Raw genomic sequence first — 24,646 nt, 5'->3', positions numbered from 1 at the left:
TGGGTCCAGAAACCAGCCACAGACTTTTTTTTTTCCTTTCCCCAGAGGAGCTGACAGTTTGTCATTTCCACCACATGGAGCGAAACCACAGGGTGTTTAAAAAAAGAAGAAAAGCAGACTTAGTAGGGGAGACAAGTAACAAGAGGGGGGTAGACAGGAAAGGGAGAGATGGAGATATACAGTGAGAGAGGGGATATTGACAGAGGATGGAAGATGGAGAAATATTAGGTTAGATGAATTTAATTTATTAAATCAAGAAGGGGAACAAGAGGTTAGAACAAAGCAGTATAAAAAGATATAATATAAAAAGAACTAGACTTCAACACTTAGGTTGGTTGAGGCTGGAAGCACTGTGGAGACAAAAGGCAAGAGGCACGAATCCCCTAATGTAGAGAGAGACATCAGGATGAATAAAAGGGTAGAGTGAAACCATTGCAGAGCTTTCAGAAGCTAGAGTGGCATTATGCCTCAATAGCAGGCAGCACACTATAATGAGTACCAAGGAATTAAAGAAGAAAGGAGCTCAAGGATTTCATGCGTGCTCAGGTAATGGAAGAGAGTGAGTGCTTGTATTCCAGGCCCTTCATGGACTTATCCTTTATGACAAATGATGCGCGGGAATGCAGCTAATATTCCATTCCTAAGGAATCCCTATCCCTAAAAAAAACCCGGTCACTACCATTAACTCAGTTGTAACATAGATGTCACATTTGCAAATAATGGACATTTCAGCTCGAAATGAAAGTCTTCCAATGTCCTTTCCCATTACCTCTCCCATTACCTTATCGCAGGAAACGAGCCAACATGATGAATTTGAAGAAACAGAATGACGGAGTTAATAGATTTCATGGCACAGGTAATGGTCGCATTACAGATGACTGCTCCAAATGGTGGGTTATGATTAAAAGGGCTGTTCGGGGTGTATTGTTCAGAACGAGGTGCTTTGGCTGCTTCATTTCTCTGTAATGGCCTTCATCGCCTTCTCTTTTGTTCCCTTTGGGGTGAGGAGGGGCTTATACCACAGATCTCTTTTTTAATTATTAATGCTGTAGAGATGTGGGTATTTAGTTTTTTTTTATATATTTATGTTGTCACTTTAACCAAATTAGTTATTTGCTTAGCAGGATTGTTGTGTTTTCAACAAGGAGAAGGTCCCAATCCCCCAAGAGTCTGTAGCCATGCTAGCAGCCTGTGAGACTGCAAAGAAACCCCAGACTGTGGGTTAGTTAAAGTTGAGGGCCAAAATTTTTTTTTTACCTTTACCAGTCGTAGTGAAGTTAATTGTCATAACTGGCCAGATGGTGGTTTCAGCAACTTCTATCAGAAGGCTTTATCATCTGAGCATACATGTCTGAAGAGATGTGCGTGACATAATATAATCATAATATGTGTTTGAGGATGGTGTAAACAGTAAGGCTACACAATAATCAAAGCAATGTAGCAATATAGTTGAGGCTGATTGAAAATTAGTCTGAATTGTCATTAGTTTTGCAAGTATTTAATCATAAACTAAAGTTCTTGACAAATTCAAATTTTCACCTGATGATGGCGCTACATGAAAAGTCGGGGCATCACAAAAAGTTTATAAAGTCCTAGTTGCTTGTCAGGGGATCACAACATTATGATTCATCCTGCAACATGAATATACAGACTGTGCAATATTTCAGCGAAATCTATCCAAAAGATTTTTTAGTCTTTACAAAAGTGATGGACCGACTAACAAGAGCAAGAACCAATGTTCTCAACACTCCTGTGGAATATTCCTAACCCAGTGGTCTGAACATAACCGAATTATTATTTAACTTTCAGATATACTTTAAGAGTGTAGAAAATGCGGGAAGAATGTGCAGCTCAGCAAACTCATCTTGACTCATTTGCAGAAAACTCATGTGCTCTTGAAGAACACAGCTCCCTAGATTTGTGTATAATTGGCAGTGGTCTTGTCTAAGATAAAAACAAACGTAATCTTAAAAGGAACGCTGTGACGAGTTATTGAATAAGGAAGTCATAAAAATGGCAAGGGGATTGGCGTTTTTAATATTTCAGTGTCTAAATTAATTTGTTTATTTCAGAGGTTTTCAAACCGCGAGGCGCACTTCCCCGGAGGTAAGGGGGAGGCGTCGGAGAGATGTGGGAAAGACAGTGCTTGAGGTGAAAGGGACAGGTGCAGTTGTAGTTTTCCCCGCTCACCAACACAGCAGCTCACACACAGCTCATGGAGTAGGGCACTTTAAAACCTGATTGCCGCAATTTGCGTCATAAATCACACTACTTCTCAAAGTCATAACTCAAATCTGAACATAGATACACACACACATTTTTAGATTCATTATGACTTTCTATGGACATCAATACCTCCAACGTCCATAAACCTGCTTAAAAAAAAGGCATGCCTTATAACTCAAGAACTTGTGTGAGATTCATCAGGTTTCCAGTGATCCAGTGATAGCTGCTCGTACATCCGTGGGTATACTGTAAACAGGAATTACTAATGGCCAATTCGACATACTTTGTCAGACTTTGAAATCTGACCCCTGATCTGTTTTATATCAATTACCCTGGACTAGCTTCTGTCTTAAAAGTTGGTGGTGATTCCAGGTTCTTAACATTTAATGGGAAATGCTCTACAAAAATAGTTACCCAGCTCTGTTTTGCAAGATCCATTTTACTGCTATATAACCTTCAATAATAATTAAAATGTTGAATTAAATTACTTTTTTTGGTTGTTTTCTAATCCGAGCTGTTCTTGACTCCCACAATGCCACCAACATTGCTGAAATGAGCTATACAAAAAGATGCAGGAAAATCGAAAAGTAGGACCCACAGAGGCTTACAGCGATTGCATATTATATCAATGTCATTACCTCATTATGTCACCGCTCATCCCATCCTGCCTGCATCATTTTTTATTCCGTCTATACCGTCTTCTTGGGTCACTACTTTCATCACTAATGAGCGGCTGTGGGCCTCAATCACCAGCCGCTTGTGGGCGCGAAACACGTTCCATCTCAGACAGGAGGATGGACGGCGGCAGAGGGAACGATGATCAAGAGTCGAGGGGAGAAAGTATGAAGGGGTGACGGAAACGACAGAAAGGAAGAGATGGAGGGAGAAAAAGAAATGGAAGGAGGGAGATAGATGGAGGAGAGCAAAATGGCAATTGGAAACAAAATGTTGAGGGTATTGCTCTACTGCAGGGGGGAGCCTTGAGCTGTGCGATCCATCATCAAACTCTCCCTGTCTCTTTCTTACACGCAACACACACATAGACACACACACACTTAACCAGCTTTCTGCATACTAAAACAGATATGGAAGGTCACAGTCAAAGACGTTTTTTGAGGATTTATTCTTCATCTGTATGAAGTGAGCTCAAAGGAAGGGTTTGTGTGTGTGCGCAAATGGATCTGCTTAGACTCTCAATTAAACTTATTGTCAATACAGTAATATCTTGGCTTACTTTATCATCTTCAAATATTGATCTATCATATTTCACATGCTTTACCTGTTCAGTTCTCTTTAACGGTTATCTGAAAAGACTTCATATATTAATGGATTCTGCTGTCACTACGCCCGGGGAATTTAGTAATCGCTTGTCGTTGTGATTGATCCACCACTTTCTAAAATGGAGACCGTAGAATGGAGCCCCGTGGGCCATGCTTAGCTAGGAGAGGAGGTAGAAATGACAACCGCAGCTGGAACTGTCACAGGAACAATGAATGTGATGGAGGGAGGGGACGCCGGTAGCAATTTGAAACCGTCGCTCTCATTTTGTCGTACAGTGGTATCAATGTCGGGGCAGCAACTTGCCTGAAGGAATAAAGTGAAACTCACACACACACACACACACACACACACACACACACACACACACACATACACTGGCTTTTCATTAGCAGCTATAGTGTGAAGCAATCATAGGTGTGCTTTTAATTTTCAAGGCAGCAATGGAGCAAAAGAGTGGCTGTTGGTACTTAGCTTCCATTTTGTTGATGGAGATATTCTGCCAGCATGTTATGTAAATCTGTCTGTAAAAGTTTCTCTGAAACCCCACAATGCAATGTCACAATAGGAAACTTCTCATTTATAACAAGTGAGAAAAGAAACACCCAGATGCTACCTGAGTAGAAATACGAAATGCTCAATATCAAGTACAAGTACTGCATTTTATATTTTACTGAAGTAAATATACGTAAGTATTTTTAGCTAAATGTACTTTTACATAAACAGTTAAATATAGCATACACATTTTGTGAAACTTGCTTATTTGCATTCTTCAGGAAATTTGTAGCTAAATATGAAGCTAAAGCAGGTGATTACCATAGTGTAGCTCAAATACTGGAACCAGGGGGAAATGGCCAGCCTGGAGTCTCCACTGGTCACCTGGCAGCCTGATGGTGGTGACAAGTTACTACTAAAACATACATGTTACTTAGTGAGCTTCAGTGGTATTGGCTGATTATTTTACTTTTAGTTCGAGCCAGCTGTTTCCAGTCTTCATACCAAGCTAAGCTAACCATCTCTTGGCATTAGCTTCATATTTAGTTCACCGATCGGAAAGTGCCATCAGATAGGACCGTTTGCATTTTTTCCGAGTTTTGTGGCCACTGTAGTTTCTCCTACACGCTTGGAACGCAAGTGGTGTTCAGTTAGTTGCAATCTGCAATTTTACAGCTAGATGCCACTAAATCCTACACACTGGTCCTTAGAGTATCCAGTTAAAAGTAGTAGTACACATGCAGAATGACAACTTTCATGGTGCAGAAACATTAAACATGTGTTATGTTACTGGATAATAATTATTACTGATGAGATTGTTGTGTAGTTTGAAGTGCGACGATGCATCATCTTGAAGTAGCTGTAGTTTTGTATGTAAGATGTTAACATGCCAAATAGTAACTTAAAGTAGTAAAACATGGGTTTCCCCTGGGCATTCCCAGGCCAGCCAAGCAGAAGTATGAGGCAGCTTATGAAATGTAAATAACTATACCCTGTGTTGAATGGTTGAGGAGTGACATGCATAAAACCGCAACATTAAAATTCACCGAGGAACCTTTGCATGCCATGACCCCGTCTATCCCTGTGTTTCCAGTCTCTCTATGCTTTTACCCCATCAAATAAAGGTTGATTATAGCGCTAATGCCATGTGTTGTAGCTAGTAATAGTTATGGACAGTATGATTTCAGTATCACTTTTTTGCAAAGTAATTAATTAATCCAAGTAATCAATTATAGAAAACAGTGAATTGCAGCTACACTATATGTCTATTTGCATTTGTATGCTTGCATCACTTGTTTATGTGACTTAAAGTCAAGGGAAGGAGAGCAGCCAAGGTTGGCCAGTGATTATCGACGCAGATTATCATCAAAGACATGATGGATGGCAGTGCTCTTTATGGATCACTTCACTCCATCAAACTCCATCCCTTCCTGCTCGGGGGTTTCCGGCAGGAACTTTGATAGTCAAGGTGGAAGTGGCACACAAAGTCGAATAGTTAATATTGTGTGTAATATTGCTCTGCTAGTGGGTTGCATCTGGTCGTGCACAGAGGTAAAAGCTGTATTGTTTATTGGGCTAAGAGTAATTATGTATTATAAATGTAAACTAATCATTTAAGTTTGCATAGTCATGGTTAAAGTTTTTATGGTTAGGGAAAGTTTGAGGCGATTGATTAACAATTATTTAGTGATAAACCAAGTTCACCAAATTTAACCAAAAAACACAAATGTCAATATCTTTGAAGCGCTAGGAGGAACGTCATTATGATTCATTGTCTGTGAACCATTCATATTGGCACATCTGCAACAGGTTGCTTGTCAGGAAAACGCTTCTTGTTTAAGACCATTCTGAGGATAATTTCTGCCTTAAATGTTTCTTGTGACACCAGACTCAAGTATTACAGCACTGCAGATGGTGAAATTTATTTTTCACTAAAACAAATCATCAAATCATGCTTTTTCTTTTTTTTTTTTTTTGGCGTGCGTGATAGCTTCATCACCTCACCTCATAATACAGTCATAATTACAAAAAGGAGGCCAGAGGAATGCACTTCATATTCAATGTCAGCCTCCCTCATTGTGCTCTGATCGTGGTCTGTTCCCTCTCACAGTTTCTTGGTGAGGTTGTAGGTCTTTTCAGCAGTGTTTTTATGGTCGAAGGCTTCTGGCTTCCACAACGTTGCTGGTTTTAATTCCGGCCAGTAACCTTTGTTGCATACCCCTACCCCTCTCTCTCTCTCTTCCTCTGCCTCCATCTGCCTCTGCCGACCAATAAAGGCGAAAAAATGCCAAAATAAAAAACCTCATCTCTACTGCTGTGAGAAAGTTCTTTGTCTGTCTTGTGCTGTTGGGAAGATATAATTGGATTATGGGAGGGTGAAGGAAAGCAACTCCTTGTGGTTTACTTTGGTCTTCTGGTGGCTGATAAACAGGAGCCACGCGAGAGGAAATTAACTTGTGGGGCAGGTCATACCTTTCTCCTTCCTTCTCTTTCTCCCCCCCTGTGTGTTTTCTCAGTTTGACAGAGCCAGACCACGCTCTCTGTGATTACAACTCATTAAACACCCTTCACGGACTTGTCTGGCTGGAATAAACAAATGGAAGGCTTAATCCAAAATAGATTGGCGAAAATGTGGCCATGGCTGAGGCGTGGAGGCATACGTAGGAGTTAGAAAAAAGTGCATGAATGTGGATGGAGTGACTGGTCTGCATGTAAAGGAAACAATGGCTGGAGCAATTACATGCAGTAGGAGGAGAGGTGCTGTGGAGGTAATTAGCTTAGGATAATTCTTCCAAATGAAAGTTGATCCAGCTGAGAAAATGAGCTACAATTGCTCTCGTAGGTGTAATGAGTTTTTCTGTCTGACAGAAATGTATAATGCACACCCTCCACTTTGTGCTAAAAAATACCTGAGGTCATATCTTGTATGGCAGCGTGGTGAGATTGTAGGTATTAGAATTCACATGTGTTTTATGTAGTCAGGTGTAATACTATAATGCAGTGGTGAATGGTAGTCAGCACTTTGCTCTGCTGACAGTGGAAGACAGTTCCTCCATGCATTTCTCATGTTGAACATAAAACAGTGGAACCGATTTATGAAACAAGTCTCCAACCATGAACATTTTTGTTGGATTTTGAAGGTGTAACTATACATGACATGCATTGGACTGATTTCCCAGACTGACGTAAAGTCGTGAACTGGTTCAAGAAATGGTTATGTTGTTGCTAAAACTAAGCATACGTTACCCAAGGATGCCCAATCATTTTACTTTATTAAAATGTTCAATTTATAAACTACCTGTGGTTCTGAATGTGCATCAAAACACACAGAAGGATTGGCCATCATGGGATACATGTGTCCTTGTTGGCAGAGGAAAACATGTTCCATAGTTGGGGCATCATGGGATATGTGAGACAGCATGACATCCCAGTCCCAACAGTATTTACCATATGTAACCACGATGACTATTTGTAGACAAAATCTCATAAAACTGTCAAAGAAAACTGAATTAAAGCTTTTTATTCCATTTTATTCTCTGTTTTCTTATACAGTGATATGTACTGTGTAGGCTACCTTGAAGTTTTAAGCTGGAAATAAAGACACTCTCCACATGAATGAGATTACTGAATCATTGTCAATAAATAACTCTGTTGCTAGATCAAAAGCTATTCATGAAATTACAAGGGAATTGAAAAGAAACAGCTTTGCTGTTCACGGTAAACAAGGGCAGGGATGAGAGACAGAATTATAGAGAATTTTATTTTGAAATGTGTGGCTGCAGAACGTTAAAGAGAAAAAAAATGGAAAATGATTCTCATCCAATGGTTTAATGGCAGCCTGGGACTAACACCGGTCATAATCAGTGCTTAGTTGAGGCTGGACTGACACAACCACTGCAGCAACTTCTGACAGCAGAAACATTTTACCACCACATTAGTGAACAGCTACAGAGACTATATGGGAATACATGCTATGATGATGATGATTGTGAATTAATGATATAAACTGTGGATTGATGATAATCAGCACATGCCTCCTGAACATTCTATCACCAGTTAATTATCTCTTTGTTTAGTGACAAAATTACAATTTGAATCAGATCTCTGAATATGTTTTTTTTAACAGTTAGGACATTTTCAAACCTGTCTGTTTTCTTCTCTCTCCTCAGCTCTCCTCCTTCTCTATGACGTCACGAACAAAGCATCCTTCGACAACATTCGGGTAAGAATTACCACACTTTGAATTGTGTATGTGCCATTTTTCCTCCTTTCTTCACTTCTTTGATATAATTCTCTGCTGTTTGTTTTCGTCTTGTGCCAACCCCCCAAAAAACCATTTCTTCGTACTATGGTGTCTTGTTCGCTGGTGAAAATAAATTGGAGGTCAACAGGCACATTGGTGCAGTGTCAACAGTAATGCAGGCATTGTACTGGACCACAGAGGTGAGGTAAACTGGACTTAAAGTAAAGTATTTCTGATTCTGACTTGTGAGATCACAAAATCACACAAGAATCCATCTTGCCAGGCTTTAAGCTTTGCCCTTGTATCCGAACCACAGTGGTTTAGACCTACGGCATGAGATATGGCTGTTGTTTAATGCTAGGTGTGTGTGACGACACGTTTGCTTGAAAACAATGGCGCCTGCTAAAGAAGCTATCTGTTTTATCAGAGTATTTCTTCATTGAAAGAAGAGCAAAGTTCGGCACTGAAAATGAAAGAGTTTGACTACGTTGTGATTTGTCGATCAGGCTACGGTTTGTCTGCGATAAACAATGATTGACAGATGGCTCTTCCAATCACCTGCCAAGCACTTTTTGAAAGTGCCTGCCCTCTTCCAAACTGTTTCCAACAACGACTTCCCACATGGTTCTGTGTAACAAACCATCAGTCAGGTTAGTGGTAAGGAGGTAGCTGAGCCTAAAGGTAGAGCTCTCAATTTACCCATCAACCTATGGTCATGGATTGTGACAGAAAGAATGAGATTGTGGATACAAGTGGCCAAAATGAGATCCCTCCTTAGGGTTGCTGGGTGCAGATATGGTAAAGAACTCAGACATGCAGAGGGAGTTCAGACTTGCCGCTCCTTAGCATCAAAAGGCATGTGATAGAATACATCCTTTGTATCTTCCTTTGGTGGCTTTTGGTCGCCTACAGTACAACTGGTACAGTAGGAGACCCCGTGGTACACCCACAACACGCTGGGGGGATTATATATCTCACCTGGCCTCCAGGAGAAAAGAGTTGCTGGGGAGAGGAACGTCTGTAAACCCTTGCTTAGCCTGCTGCCACTGTGTCCTGTCCCTGGTAAGAGGCGGAAAATTGAATGGAATGGCTATTTTGCATATTAACAAGATTCAGGAGTCTTTAGATTACACCCTAATTCACTCTATGTATCAGCAATAAATTGGCTGACCGTCTGAATCGAAGGGGGTAATGATTCTTGGACGCTTGAAATCACAGCTGGAGGAACAAACTTAATGCTTCTTGATGCTACTCGGTTGAATAACCATACTCACACCTTCACCCTTGAACGTTTAGATGAAGGTGCAGGCGAATAATGCTGCTTGTTTGAGGGTTCTGTAGATTTTGAGTGTGGCGCAGATGAGTGTAAAATCAAATCCTGTATTGTATTGAATGCTTCCTCCTTCATATAAACAAAGTTGAAACATAATTGGATTGAACAAGTTAGGATAGTATTCATGGAAAGTCCCTTGTCCCCTGAAAATAGGCAGTTAAACAGAAGCCCTAGAAGTGAATCGCAGCGGTGCCCATTAGCTCATGCTCGCAGCAGGGATCGGGTGATGAGCGATGAGCGATGAGGACAGTGAGAGAGGATGACCACGGTGGCAACAAATGAAGCGAGGTGACAAAACTGAAGAACACGGGGGTGCAGATTAGAGCTCACTTTTTTTCCCAAATGGGCCCATCTCTTTGTAGTCACAGCATGTCTCTCCTCTGCACTCGGCTCCCACTGTGATTTTTTCCAGCCATCTCCTGTCCCATTTGCTGCCACTCCCCACAACCCTTGTAGGTGCATTATTCTCCTTTTGATTAAGAGCAGAATAAGGCCATTATAAAACTGTGTCTTACACATCAAGGAGAAGAATGGATCCTTAGCCATCTGGCTGGTCTGATGCATTTACACCTGGAATCTATTTGTGTGTGGGTGAGTTTGTTCGTGTGTGGGGTGTCTGTATGACCTGAATGTGCATGTGCGTTCAGGGGTGTGTGTGTGTGTGTGTGTGTGTGTGTGTGTAGGTTTGCAAATGCCTTCATTAACAGAGGATGGAGAGCAGTCCCTGGAGAGAAACAGACACAGCTCAGCCTCTCCAAACAGCTGGTTACCCTCATTATGCTTTTAATAGTTTGCATGAAATCACTCTATCAGGTATTTGAAGCCTTGGATCTAATGATGATGAAAAACAAGCAAGGGACAGACAAGGGAGGAGGAGAGATGATATAAAGGGATGAGTTGACATAAAGTACAAGGTTGGTGATATTCTGTGTTATTTATTGACAACATATCCCATGGAAAGACGAAAACCAACAATGTGTTAGTCTCTCAGTACTTTCCAACTTCAGCATCCAGTCTGTCGCACTCGGGCCAATCCTTCCTGCGCCTACTATAGACATAAATCTGTAATATAGAATACATTACAGCACCTCGCCTGATCACACACAATCTCATATTACACATAAACAGCGCACTAAAATATGTTTCTGAAACAATTTTAAGTGAGAAATAGGCAACACAGCAACATTATTTTCATTCATATTTGAGGAGCACTGCCTAGTTTGACAATTTGATTTGAGGTTTGTGCAGTGTGCTGAACTGAGAACAACTTTTCAATCACAGGGTAGCCACACATTAAAGTATACCCTGCTTTATCACCTATTTTACTCTAAATTGGACCATCATTTACTAAATGAACATCATGCTGTATGGAAAGAGACTTGAAACTAGCAATTGTGACCATAACCTCATTAGGAAACCATTTACTGAGCTAATAAATCAAGTGAGACGTAATCATTTTCTCAGACTCCATACTATCAGACTTATTTATTTTGTAGCCAATGGCGCTGCCCCCTGCTGGCTATTAGGAAGAATGCAGAGTCAAGACACTTCCACGATGGCTTCACTTCACAAACCTGGAAACTGTATAAACTGTCAATGGTTGGGGACTATTTTCAGCTGTGGATGGATACACATTTGGTATATTAGTAAGTATTTTCAGCAGCAGGGCGGTGTGGGATTGAGTAAAAAAAACTATAGCGTCTGTGTGTGTTCATGGTGATGAAGGAACATGTCACCCAGTGCTACAGTGTGCTCGTAGATGTGTATTTTATAGTTTTTGGTCACAATGGAGCTTTATGCTACAGAGGAATATGATATATCAGGCTTTGACTATGCTGACACTTGTTAGTATGTTCAATTTATTATTGCTTGCTTTTTTATTTTGATGGGATATGTATAATAGTATAACAGTAAGAAAATATATAGACTGTCACCAGTGTTATCCTTTGATATAACACAAAAGTGATTCTTTAGATGCGTCAAGTCTTATATCTAAAAAAACAAATTTGGCATAGGCCTATGTGTACAATTTATATTGTAGTGTTAGCAGCCATATGGATTGCTGTGGCTTTGAGAATGCACACGCAGCAAGGTGCAACCCACTGTGAGCTTCAGTGCAGGTCAATGAAAATGAACAGTGTCACACAGCTCTTCTCCATCACACCATGCTTTATTCACTAAACATTTTCAGCTATCTTGCCTTCATCATCTGAGGTTCTTTCCAGTCACACAGCCCTAAATATAAACCCTTTGTAGTCATTTAAATAAATACATTATATCAAATCTAAATGACCATAAATGCAGAATATGCAGTATTACAACCAACCTTTTAAAACATTCTCTACTAAGTAAAATCTTTCATCTAATGCCATTAATGGGAAAACAGTTTGAATCTTCATTTTGCAATACAAACCAGCAAATGATGTGCTCTTTTATCAGTGTGCAAATCTCTTCCATCTCTTAATATTGACTGACTAAAGCTTTTAGCCTTGGAAAATAAAAAGTGAGTGCTTCAAATGTCTGTATTGCTGCCACTGTTAACACATAAAAGCAATAATAGTACAAGTATGTGCTATGGTTTACAATGCCAATTTCTAAAACAGGCTATCAGTTTTAAATGTCTCCAAGCCAAGACAACTTTAATGGACATCTTTGCTGTTATTTTCTTGACTTGCCAGAGGTCCTCTGGAGCCACAGAAGACATAATGAGTAGTACAAGTTAATTGACTTTGACATGGAGAATCTGTGCCCCTTTTTATTTCACAGTCATACACAATAGAGATATAAAATACTGAATGAGACACACCATCCTGTGTTCACACCATCGGAATTCAGTAGAAGATTAAGCTTCTTTTTATTTCTTATTTCAAATGGATGGAACACAAAATTGTAGTATGAACTTGTCTTTAAAGTTCTTTGCCTTGGTGCACCGCATAGTCCATCCTGTGTTATCCACAGTGTTATGAGCTTGTTGCCTTGCAGAATGGGATGACTCGATGACTTTCCTGAGAACCGCGGGAGCATTTCCAATCACACTGCCAGGTATTCCTGGAGCAATCATAGAGCACAGGAACAGGAGTGTAGAGTTGAAATCAGAAAGCTTTTGTTAAAACTGGAATTGGGGATTGAACTATGAAAGATGACGTATATGGAGCATGTACCTGTAGGACATGATTGCACAGGGTCCTGATGTATTTTTTGCTTCAATTGAAATTATGATGCAGTAGCATTGTGCCTGTATTGTCTGTGTATTACTTCACGTTTGTTGGAATTTGGACTGAGAAGACAAATCTTCCTCATCCTGACATGATTTGTGTCTAAATTATACAGCGAGACAGAAATGGGTCTCCTCCAATGTCCATTTGATCATCTGTTTTTGTCATATGTAGAGTATTTATCATATCATACATGTATAAACCATCTGCCCTGCACTTACTGTAGAGATTTCTCCACGTATGCGGATGATAGCCTCTTAGCATAAGCATGAAAAACAGCTCTACGCCAGAGCAGATGCAAACTCAGTGGGAGGCTAGTGGACAGTTTCTCCGTCTCTCCCTGTGTGTGTGTGTGTGTGTGTGTGTGTGTGTGTGTGTGTGTGTGTGTGTGTGTGTGTGTGTGTGTGTGTGTGGTGAAAATACAATACAGGCTGTAATCCCTTCGGAGGGGTGAGAGAGCACACCTGTTTAGCACAGTGCTGAACTACAACCTGCAGGACACACACAGGCAATTTGAGCTTGTTAATGTTAATCAATTCTAATTACAGCAATTGAAGTGCAGATTGTGCTGGCCTTATACGTGCACACACCCACTTTTTTTTTTATATGGGTACGATGTGTACGGTGTGGAGCAGTGAGGTCCAAGCGCTGTGAATCTGGCTATCCAGCAGTGCACTGAAGTTATGGTGTCACTTTATGTTCTTCTATCCCTCCACCTTCACACCCATGTTCTGTATCCTTTTCATCACTTTAGTGTATGCAGCCAACCTTTCCATAATCATACATATTATACATGCTGTGTGCAGTGGTGAAATGTAACTCATTTACTCAGATACTGCACATTATTACATTTTTCAATAGCCATAATTCACTTTTAAGCTACTTTTATAGTACTTGCACTCTAATACCTTACAGAGTGAAATATTCATTTTACTCCATTACTGTACATGTGTCTCACAGCTACAGTAACTGGTTAAGTGGTTAAGATGAAGATAAGCGTGGAAAATGCAATGATTTTGTAAAATTTGATTTGTTTATCTAGATTAGGTTGACATTTTGGGGGAAAATGCTCATTCTTGCCGATATTTAGATGAGAAGATTGATACCACTCCCATGTCTGTACGATAACTATGAAGCTACTTCCAGCAGCCAGTTAGCTTAGCTTAGTGTAAACACTGGTAGGCCTCTAAAGCTCACTAATTAACATGTTAGCTTATATATCTTTGTGTACTTTTGCGTTCAGAAAGCAAAACGTAAAATCAATCATTTGTGGTTTTGCCCTGTTTCTAGACTTTTTGTTAGCTAAGCTAGCAGGCTGCTGGACTGATGGTAGCTTCAGTTTGTAAAGTTTTTACAGAATTTTAGTTTTATTTCCGTGAGTATAGAGCTACTTACTTTTTGGCCTACTTTAATATATTTTGAGCTAATGTGGGTGGGTTTATGCTGGTATTATTACTTTTCCTCAAGTAAAACAAATACTTGTTTCACTGCTACTTATGTGTCGCTTTTGCTAATGCACATGCTAATGCTGCTAAAGTGATATAACAAAGTTAAACAGACATATATTGAAAAAGGCGGCAGATAAGACAGATTTGAGCTTTCACCCAGATGAATATATACATGTGGCACACGCAGTTCTCACCATGTATATGCATTCAAGGCTACTGCGCATTGTATCAGCATGTCCTGACGTCTCCCATAGTGTGAATCCATTAGCAGCAGAGCCTCAGGGTGAAGGCTGGAGAGCATTTGGATGATAAAGAGATGGAGACACTGTGCCCAGTGCTTTCCATCCCTCACTCTCTCTTTTTCCATCTCCCGTGTTTTTCTTTTGCTCTCTCGCTTCTCTTTTCACTCTCCATACCATCTGTAACCATGGCCACAGCCACTGCTGCCTTCTATTTGCCGCTCTTTTCTGCCTGTATTTACCTTCGCCCGTACCACTCTTTATGAGACCAGTACGTTTGCTGTAATTCTGATATATGCATGTGTGTGTTATCATTGTAAAAGCAAGGAGGAAACAAAAATAATCAATCATCTTGCATTTGGCTTTTTAAGGCCCCATATGAGAATAATGCCCCTTGTTCTGTGAATGCAATGGAAATCTAACATGGATGTCTTATGTATGAATAAGCCCAGAGTCACTTTGACAGCTGCAGTCAGATCTATAAGAACTATAAGGGCCTGCTACAGTGCTAGTTTAATACACAGAGAGATTAAACTACATACGAGTTTCTGCCTTTTAAAGAGCATTCAAAAAAATCAATCTCTCTTATAATATTGTTTTATATTATTGACACAATTATTCTTATGTCAGGTCAGGCAATAAGAGATTTGGTGCACAACAAATAATGGATGAAATTAAAAATATCCACAAAACAATACCAGAACTAAACCAGAGTCCCAATATTTGGACATCTATTTGCAGCAGAAACAACTTATAAACACACACTGACATATTATCACCTTTTTAAGTTGACAGAGCAAACTTAACAAACTGACACGGAGCAACTTTATCATTCTTCTGGACTTGGAATGTAAGTCCATTATTCACTCTCCTTTTTAGTCCTCTTTTGTTCTCCATCAACCCCTGAGGGAAATATCTGGCTCTTTAGCTGCTAAATGCTTCACTAAGTTCCCCAGCTAATCGCTAACAATATCTGTCTGTTTGGCTTGGTGCTGAGCAGGTGGTGCAGCAGTAGAGCTTTATTTCGCTGCCAGCTGTGCCAGAACAAGACACGAGAGCCATGAGAGTGAACCCGAAACAGTCGCATTTTGCGGGCCATTAAACCAAAACAATAAGCTAAAGGTGCTTTAAAGCTACAGAGTCAGGTTTGTCATTACGAGCAGCCCCTTTCACATACACGCAGTCATCATATGATCCGTTGTTAATATAAAGATGTTGAAACCCTCTTTTATGTGTTGTCATTCTCTGTGCATGGGGAAACTGTATAAGATAGGCAGCTAAATTCTAATAGATTATTAAATTAAGGAGAAAATGTATAGTAGATTTGATGTGAGAAGGGGGAGAGAACAGTGGTATTTAGTTAAATCTTAAACGTAAAAAAAAGTTTAAAAATCCATCACAATATATTGCATGAGCAATTTGTAACAGTGATGTCTAAATATAGCCAGGCACCTGTCTGATAAAACATTATCACTTTTACTGATAGATGAATCCAGCAACAGGGCTTTAGTTTAGTTTAGATTGAATGATGTCCGTCTGACATCCTTATGTATGTATGTATCTGTATATTCTTGTATACGTGGGATTTTTGTCATAGATGAGCAGCATTGCTTTTACTTGGCATTGCAGGAAATATTCAAATTGATAAAAACATGTCAGTAATAACTAAGAAAAAATGTCCCTTTTAAGAAAAGTTTATCTTATTTTCTGTCTGTAACATCAACTCATTGTTCCTCACTCAATTAGCTCCAGTTACAGCCTGCTCTATTTGCAACATTGCTTACAGTAAAGAGGCTGAGTCTTAATGATGATGAGTACAGCTGACTGTGACTGTTGCTATCTGCGCTACACGAAGGTCTTAATGTGACACAGTCTATATCTCTGATAGAATGGAAACTCTGTATCTGTATGCTGTATCTACTTCTATAGAGCAGCACACTGTAAACATATCAAGGCTAAACACACAGATACATCAGTGTGTATTCGCACTCAAGGACACACACAACTCAAACCGTAATCATCACTTGTGATGCAAGTAGAGAAACATAATGCCCTACAGAATTATACAATGTGTAATTTCATTCAGGTTCCTCATTGGTCAAGGTCATGTCAGGTAATTTTGTGCTTTACTTGTTGTCATGCCAACCTGGTTCATCGTTGCATATGTGATTCGTTTTTACCATCAAGGCAGCAATCATTTTTCACCATCATTTCATCAGTCAACATTTTTGATTGGACCTTGATTGTCTCACATTCTAGGTTTCAAATTAAGTTAAAGAAAATAAAGAACACACGTCATGAGGGATACTAGAAATAGACACATCCTGGTGTATCCAGATATAATTACACTGCACATATTCCAATTTATGTCATTGTTAGACATGGTCAGAGGACTCCAATACAAACAACAGGCCTTTTCAGGCTATTTCCCATGCTGCTTTATCCATTCTGCATGCATGTAAATAAAGCTGTAATGTTTCAGGAGCCTGATGCCTTCAAACCCTTGAATCCTTTACAACTTCCTATCAGGGCTCTACAGCTGCTACATTGGCACCGTGCGCCATGTTGGCTAAAGGCAGCGCTCAGTTGCAGATTTGTACTCGCTCACATGCCAAACACGCACACATGAACATACACAGACGAGTGCAGCGGCACGCACACACAGGCAGATTTTATTGGTATTGACCAGCACGCTCGGGCACAGAGGCCACAGAGAAAAAAATCATTAAATCATTAAATCACTGAAAGCCCCCTCACAGCAGGGAGGCTTTGTTGTTCTAAAGATTCCAACAACAGTAAAGTAAAAATCAATTTGATGTACACCCGGTGTCAGCTGGCACATGGCCAGCTAAATGTTTGGGGAGGAGAAAGAAATGGAGCAGATTATAGGGAGTAACAGTAAAGCGTGTTCACAGATTTGATAAATGGAGATTTTATTTTTATTTTTGTGTAATCTGTTGCATTTACCACATGCTGTTCTTGCAATATAAAGAGATTGAAATTATTCAGGTCTAGCTTAATACAAAATTAAAATTTCCATGTGTTTATGTTGTAATATAAACTTTTACAGTTTCAGTTTGATTGACTTAACTCTCTCTAAAGTGTCCTCCGACTGTGCAGCTGCAGTGAGGAGTTAAAGGTATTGATTCACTCATATAGGTTTCTTCCAATTATTAACAGTGCACTAACAACAATAAGCTTTATGAGCTGCAGCAAGTGATTTCTGGACTTTATTGCCCTGGGTCTCGCTTCTCAGGCTACATACAATATAAGGGTCAGTCACATATATGCAAATGCCGGTGACATTTCCTGCCTAGGCAAAAACATGCAGTCTGTCGTTGCTAATGGTGGACGCTATGACTTTGCCTGTCAAAGTTCACCAAAGTTGTACCCCCATCAAAGGAAATATGCACATTGGCACCTGTGTTTACAGCCCTACTGTGTGATTGGTCGAGGTTGTTCCTGCAGCCTGAAAGGAAAACTGTAGACACCAACTCAGGCCTTGAAAATATACTGCAAACTGCAACTCTTGCCAAATATACTGCAAAAAGATAATTAAATTCATATTTTATTTACACTCTGTATTATTCTAAAAAAGATTAACATCAATCACAGATAAAGCACAGACAACACAAGGTCTTTTTAGTAAAGATGCTTGAACAGTATTGATATAGTGGTCTCATTAAGGTGATTTTAAGTAGGGTCAGTGTATTAACAGCCATTTACACAGTTTTTTTAAATCACATTCCTAGTGTCGTATAGCAAGACTTATCTGCATACTTCGTTTTAGTGCTGTGCCAGCGCTGAAGAAAGGTCTGGCGTGTTTGTATTTCTTTAAACCAATCACAATCGTCTTGGGCGGCAGTGAGCCCAGCACGTGACGACGGTGTCCTTGCCAAATAGTGTTGGAAGATAGTGGAAGGGGTGGAGAATTCTGACTGAAATAGTTGGCCAATGGCAGGCTTATACCCACAGCCTACCTTCTGTGAGCCAGACGATTACTACTAACAGAGGTATAGGGTCTGTACTGTTAGCTGCACTGTCCATTCCTGTCAACACAGACTGCAGATTGGGGTTCAATCTGGACTTGAGCAAGATAAGGCAACAAACTTACAAACCAGAAGAAAAACTTCACAAGATAGCCACTTGATTTGTCTAACTCAGACCGCTGAAGTCTCATATTGGCTTTGGCATAAACTTCAGATTTCCTTTCAGCATGGATTGGTGCAGTTGACATAATCAGCTGATGGCCATATGGACAGCAGGAGCAATTACAGCAACTAACATGTGTCAGTGTTCTATTAAGGTAGACTTGAAAAAATCCAAACCTTCAGCAAATATTGCAATGATAGAACTCAAATCCAGACCCGCTGATTATCTCTTGTTATGTTCATGTGTATCACAGTAAATCAGACTTACTACACAGCACTACAAAATGCGGGACTGGCTTTCCAAGGAAATGTTAACAAAAAAGTCTCTGGTTCTGCAATCATTTTCCAGCACAGCCTCTAACAACAAAGAAGTTGATGAGTCTCAGTGCCAGTTTGCCTAATTTAGCTGCAGGGACACCAAAAAGCTTTTGGGTGAACAAAAAAGACCCACTGTTTTGCTCCTCGAGGTCCTTCGCTTCGCCAAGAGAAAAATTAGCGATGCAAAAAACACTCTGCCTATTTATTGGACTGAATCAAATAATGTTTGTCCTTCTCTCTCTGATTTTCTGTCCATCTCTCTTTTCCACTCACACAAACCCAAAAGCATATTTGTTGATTTTCTCCCCATACCTCTTTACATCCCGCCAGCCCTTGCACTTTCTCATACTCTCTGCTTCTTCCTCTGTTTATTTGTCATGCTTTCTCCCTTCTGACAAGGCTGAATCTCTCTAAAACCAAGATAGCTTTTCATACTCTTCTCCAGTGCTAAAAGTGGCATTTCTTTTCCATTATTTGGCAGTTTAGCTTAAAACGTTCCCTGTGTCGCCACAGCTTATCAGACAAGACAAACAGCTTGAAAAGACCAAAGTGTGCTCCATGAATATGTAACAGACAAGGAGCAAGAGATTAAGATGTGAGGGATGCCAATTGATTATTCAACCTTTCAGGGGCTTTGACAAACCTTAATGGCTCTGTCTGTAGTTGGCTCATCGCAGTATGTGATAGACCTGGAAAGAGCTCTCGCATGTGCTGTTGCCCTAAATGTTGACGCACACTCACATTGTAACATTCACACAGACATTCATTGGTACAGCCATTGACTGTATATAATTAGTGGACAGAGCTTCCAAGTCTATGAAGTGAAGCCAATGTGGAAGTGTCTTGAACCTGCATTATTTCTAATGGCCAGCAGGGGGCTGCTGCATTGGTTGCAAAAAATAAGGCCAATATTATTGAGTCTTATGGGGAAATGACCCTACATCTCACTTGATTTATTAGCTTAGTAACAAGTTTCCTGATGAGTTTATTGTCTCAATTGCTAGTTTTAATACTTCTTTCATATAGCATGATGTGCATTTAGTAAATGATGTTCCTCTTTAGAGTAAAATACATGGTAAAGCAGTATATGCTTTAGAGTAGTTTGTGATTGACAAGTCATTCTCAGTCCAGCACACTGCACAAAACTCAGAACAAACAGTCAAACTAGGCAGTGCTGATCGAATATGAATCAACATTATGTTACTGTGTTGACTATTTCTTGCCTAAAATAGTTTAAGAAACATATTTTAGTGTGCTGATTATGTATAATACGACAAGAATAAAAGAAGTACAGCCAATGAGCTCAGCACAACTACATCACTGCCACCAGCTACAAAATTCTCCATAATGTTGTGAAGAAAAAAGAAAGTTGAAACAGCACCCTGAACGGTTACACCTGGACTGTCTCGGGGGAGCTCCACCTAAACACTCAGATTCAAGAAGATGGATGAACTTTGGTGCTGGACTATATCTTTTATTTTATCTTATTTTATTTTATTTTTAGATAAGCACTTGTTAAATATTAACAGTATCTACCTATCAATGCCGAGCATTTTTTGAGTGCTAGTTAATTAGACTTTTTTTTTCATGTTAAACGTCCACCACAGTTTAAGGCGGCCGATTGAGACGCTGCCAAGTGGGCAGCTGCCATGACTTAGATATTTCTATTTTTCTTTTACCTGAATACTGTCTTGCAGGCAGGTTGCTAAGGTTCTTTACAATACATTGAACAGTAGTATTATTTGGGCTCTTTATAACTTCATAGAACATGGTATATTGCTTTAAAGAAAATGTCAGTTGTGCAGTGTCCTACTGTATATATACGTAGTATATAACACTGAAGATGTTTTGAGCTTCTCTGAAGTGATGTTTAGGTAACACATATTAGTTCTATGCATGAATGAATACAAAATCTGTATCTGTATGAGTATTCTGTGGAGAGACAGTTATGCACTAAAAGACAGCATAATGGACTGAAACAGAGACTGATAAACATTCAGAATTATTGAGTACTTTATTTGGAATCTGTAAAGATGAGCAAAGCTCTCTGTCTGCTGTGGGAGCCACATGCAAATTCACAAACCAATGCACACACATTCCACTTACTTGGACAGATTACAAACACACACTGACATGTGCACTTTTACACAAATACCACACTGATACACACAGTTCTCACACAACCTGACACTGTCCCACACACACAGTGTCACCACACACACACTCAGAGTGCAGCAGGCTAATAAGTGTCGGCCTGTTCTGCCTCCTCTACTCTCCTCGCTCTGAAGGATGAAAAGATCTCTTCCTCTCAGCCTTTTCATCTTTCTCTCCTTGTTCTTCCTCAGAGGCGGAGTGCATCCAGCCATCTCATTTAGACTCCTGAGACTTTTGTTCCTTTTTACCCTTCGAGTTTCACTTATTAATCCGTTTGAGTGAAAAGTTATATCTGAGGTTCATTCACAGCGAGCATGTTTGAGCGTCTTTTCACACCCTGAAGTGTTTGATTCTTTAGCTTTAGTTTATTGAGTGGGTGGGAACATGTCTTTTGAGCTCAGGTGGCTCTGAATAAAACCACTAAGATGCCTTAAAAAGTGCTGTGGTTTGTTATAGGGGTTTATTAAACCCACTTTTTCTTTCCTGAGACCAATTCTGATACTTCCGCTCAGTCACTCAGCTCAGTCCACCATTTGTACTGTATCATGAGCCTGTAACTATCGCTTCCTAACTATAAGTGGAGATGTTGCACCAACTTTCTTTTTGGCCTTGTGAAAATTCAGATTGTGTTTGTACTAAGATGTTGTATTAACTGTTGATCAGTTACATCTGGGCGATATCTGATCACTTAATGAGGTCAGTATTGACACTGTCATTAGTTTGTTAGGACTCTCAGGAAGTGTATCCTCAACATTAAAGGCCCAATGTGTAACATTTATGAGGATCTACTGGCAGAAATGGAATATTCAGAACTATGTTTTCATTGGTGTGTAATGTATATAGTGTATAGTGTTTTGGTCACCTTAGGATGAGCCATTTTTATAAAGCAGAACCACTACAGTCTCCTGCATACATTTACAGCACTTTTGCCATTGGTCAGAAGTCATCATTGTTCCTGACCAATAACTTTTTTTTTTTTTTTTCGAATGGTCCTAAAAAATAGAATACCCATGAGCCTCATTGGCAATGAAAGATAAAACAAATCAAAGACGAGCAATTTTGTTGGGGTCACTCCTTAGATTGGCATATCCCATTCATCATTGTAATTCAGGAATAAAATGCTGCATATTAGTTGCTGTGTAGATCCAAAATTAATGGGGCTGTGAGTGATATTGTTTAAATAAATGTTAAATAGCTCTATATTCTGACAGCTATCACTGATTGTGTTCAGTCAGTAACGTGGATCTCCCAGTCCGTCTTTTCTACAGTAAACAGATACTCTTTTTTTGTGTTTTCCCACTCCCACTTTATCCAATCAGGAGAGAGAACTCCTTAGAGACCAGGCAGCATTATTTCAGTGTAGTGAGGGGGCGCGGAGGGAGGGACTACAACAGTAATTTAGCCAAAATGCAGATTTCCCTTACAGCAGTTTTAATCAAAATCCAAAACGGACTTGATGAAATTAATTAAAAGTTCTTCAAAGCTCCACTTACCACGTCTCCACACATCCCATGCAGACAACTGAATGTTAGAGAGGAAGAAAAAAAGTCTCCTTTGAAGGAGAAATGAATAGCAATACTCCTGGAAGCCTGGCTGACTGCATAATGCCACCTTAACTTAGTTGTAAGAAACTCAAAGAAGCAAAAGTTTTCCGTTCCCGGTGTGGATCATAGGGAAACAATGGGTGTGATCATACCCTGTGTGTTGTCAGAGCAATTCTGTGATGAGTCTCATGTGACCAGACTCTTCCTCATCAGTGCAGAGAGTTTAGTCTTTCCTGACAGAAAGAGTTGATTTCCCAGTAGCTGATGCAGGTAAAATTAGGAACAAGAGATCTTAGTCGATTGTTGTGTAGAGCAGGGGTTTTCAAACTTTTTGTGTGTGTGGACCACTATTTGTAATCAAGAATTTTCGCGGACCACCTCATAATACACATAATAAAATGTCTACACACAGTCCTACCTGAATGAATCCGCACCTCTTAATAGGCCTACTAGCACTAAAACTATAATTGGTCATCGCATCAGTATCGAAATGAACATTAAGTGACGCATACTCGTAAAAGGGCGAAAATAGGGCACAGGCGGAAATATGACTTTCCGATACAACAGGCATGTTAAAAGAAAGTTTACTGCACACAACGGCTGCCACATATTTAATTTATTTATTTACTCAAGCGCCCAATGGCATAATCAGGTTCATTTGATACATCATATTATACCATATTTCTACAAGTTAACCTAATTCCCTGGTGTCCTAATGTAATGTCTGTGACATGCTTTGGTCAAAATACCATAAGGATGAAGCACCATAGCAGTTCAACCACCCTGCCAAAACAGCCCTGTTCAGAACGGTCAGTTGTGAGTGCCTGTGTCCGACGCCGGCACGCTTCACGCTACCATGACAACAGTTACACGTGAACCCTGGGAGAAAGATGGCAACTGGAGGAAACTTTGTGGTCCAACCATATATGTTTGAACCAGTCAGACCCTGAACAAGAAGGAGTTACCGAAGTAATTTGTAATGCAGTAAAAGCAAATACTGCCTCGTAATGTTTTACTTTGTATCCTTGGTACCGACCAGCTACATCATAAAGTAACGTAACGTAGTTCAACGAGCAGAACAGCTGATGAGGCTTGCCGCTACAGTTTGTTAGCTCGGAGGTCACGTCTCTGCTCATTCTAGCAGCGACACACACAAGCATACTTCATGAAAAGCATGCACGTTTGCCAAAATACAGACGCACATTAAGTCAATTTCCCCCGGCCACAAAGCACACAACACTAACGGTAACTTTTACCGAGGCATCCTTCTGCACTGAGATACTGGCAGCAGGCATAAACGTTGTTGTGTGAATCTCTATAAAAATATCAGCAGGGAAGAATATGGTTATAAGTAACCATAAGTAACCTTATAAGTTTGAAGTGCATCTTGCACACATTTAACAAACATTTAACGTTAACAAACAGAATAACGGTTACGTTAGCGTCACTAAGGCTCCAGCAGTTAACATCAGTTAGCATTTGCTAGCGTTACACAAACAATGAAAAACAAAGCATAAACTCTGTATGTTACGTACAGTTTCTTCCTCTTAAATTTGATATCAATATACATATTCTTATTTTTTATGGGAATTTCCTGGTAAAATGAAGATTGAAAAAAATATTATTTTAGAGAGAACAGTGTGTGAAGTTTTGTATTTGTGTACTTCTATCTAGTTTTAGACCTGAAATATTTGCAGAATAATTCCTCTTCTCTTCTTAAAGAGGATTAGTCCAGTGTTTAATTTTGGGATTAAAGTTAGGTTGAATAAAGAATATCAACTGTGATTAATCCAAGCACAGCTTACATTATTTGTACTTCAGCAAATGTAAAAAGTGAATTAATGAGGAAATATGAGATGTAGCAGCTTTTGATTTGCATGCACAGGGTGAGACATACAACGTGTGTATGGGTACGGGGGTCTCTGCACATGTTTATGTGAATGCATAATGATCTCTAGTCCCACTGCTCACCTGCCTGCAGCTTTGCCTGCAGCCTACACAG

At 39.8% G+C, this 24,646-nt stretch overlaps 1 protein-coding gene across 2 annotated transcripts in view; it reads left to right on the top strand.

Annotated features, from left to right (window-relative positions):
• Positions 1–24,646, top strand: part of LOC127373483 (ras-related protein Rab-26) — an 85,419-nt gene that overhangs the window by 39,703 nt on the left and 21,070 nt on the right. For both annotated transcript variants that reach the window (XR_007886914.1, XM_051418003.1), the window contains exon 5: positions 8,169–8,221. Coding sequence is in view for 1 of the 2 variants with exons in the window: in XM_051418003.1 (XP_051273963.1) it covers positions 8,169–8,221 (53 nt within the window). In the remaining variant the exon portion in view is untranslated. The remainder of the gene's footprint in view (positions 1–8,168; positions 8,222–24,646) is intronic.

Source organism: Dicentrarchus labrax, unplaced genomic scaffold, assembly GCF_905237075.1.
Source record: "Dicentrarchus labrax unplaced genomic scaffold, dlabrax2021, whole genome shotgun sequence".
Taxonomy (NCBI): Eukaryota; Metazoa; Chordata; class Actinopteri; family Moronidae; genus Dicentrarchus; species Dicentrarchus labrax.
The sequence above is the reverse complement of the archived record's forward strand: the minus strand, read 5'-3'. Positions and strand labels throughout refer to the sequence as shown.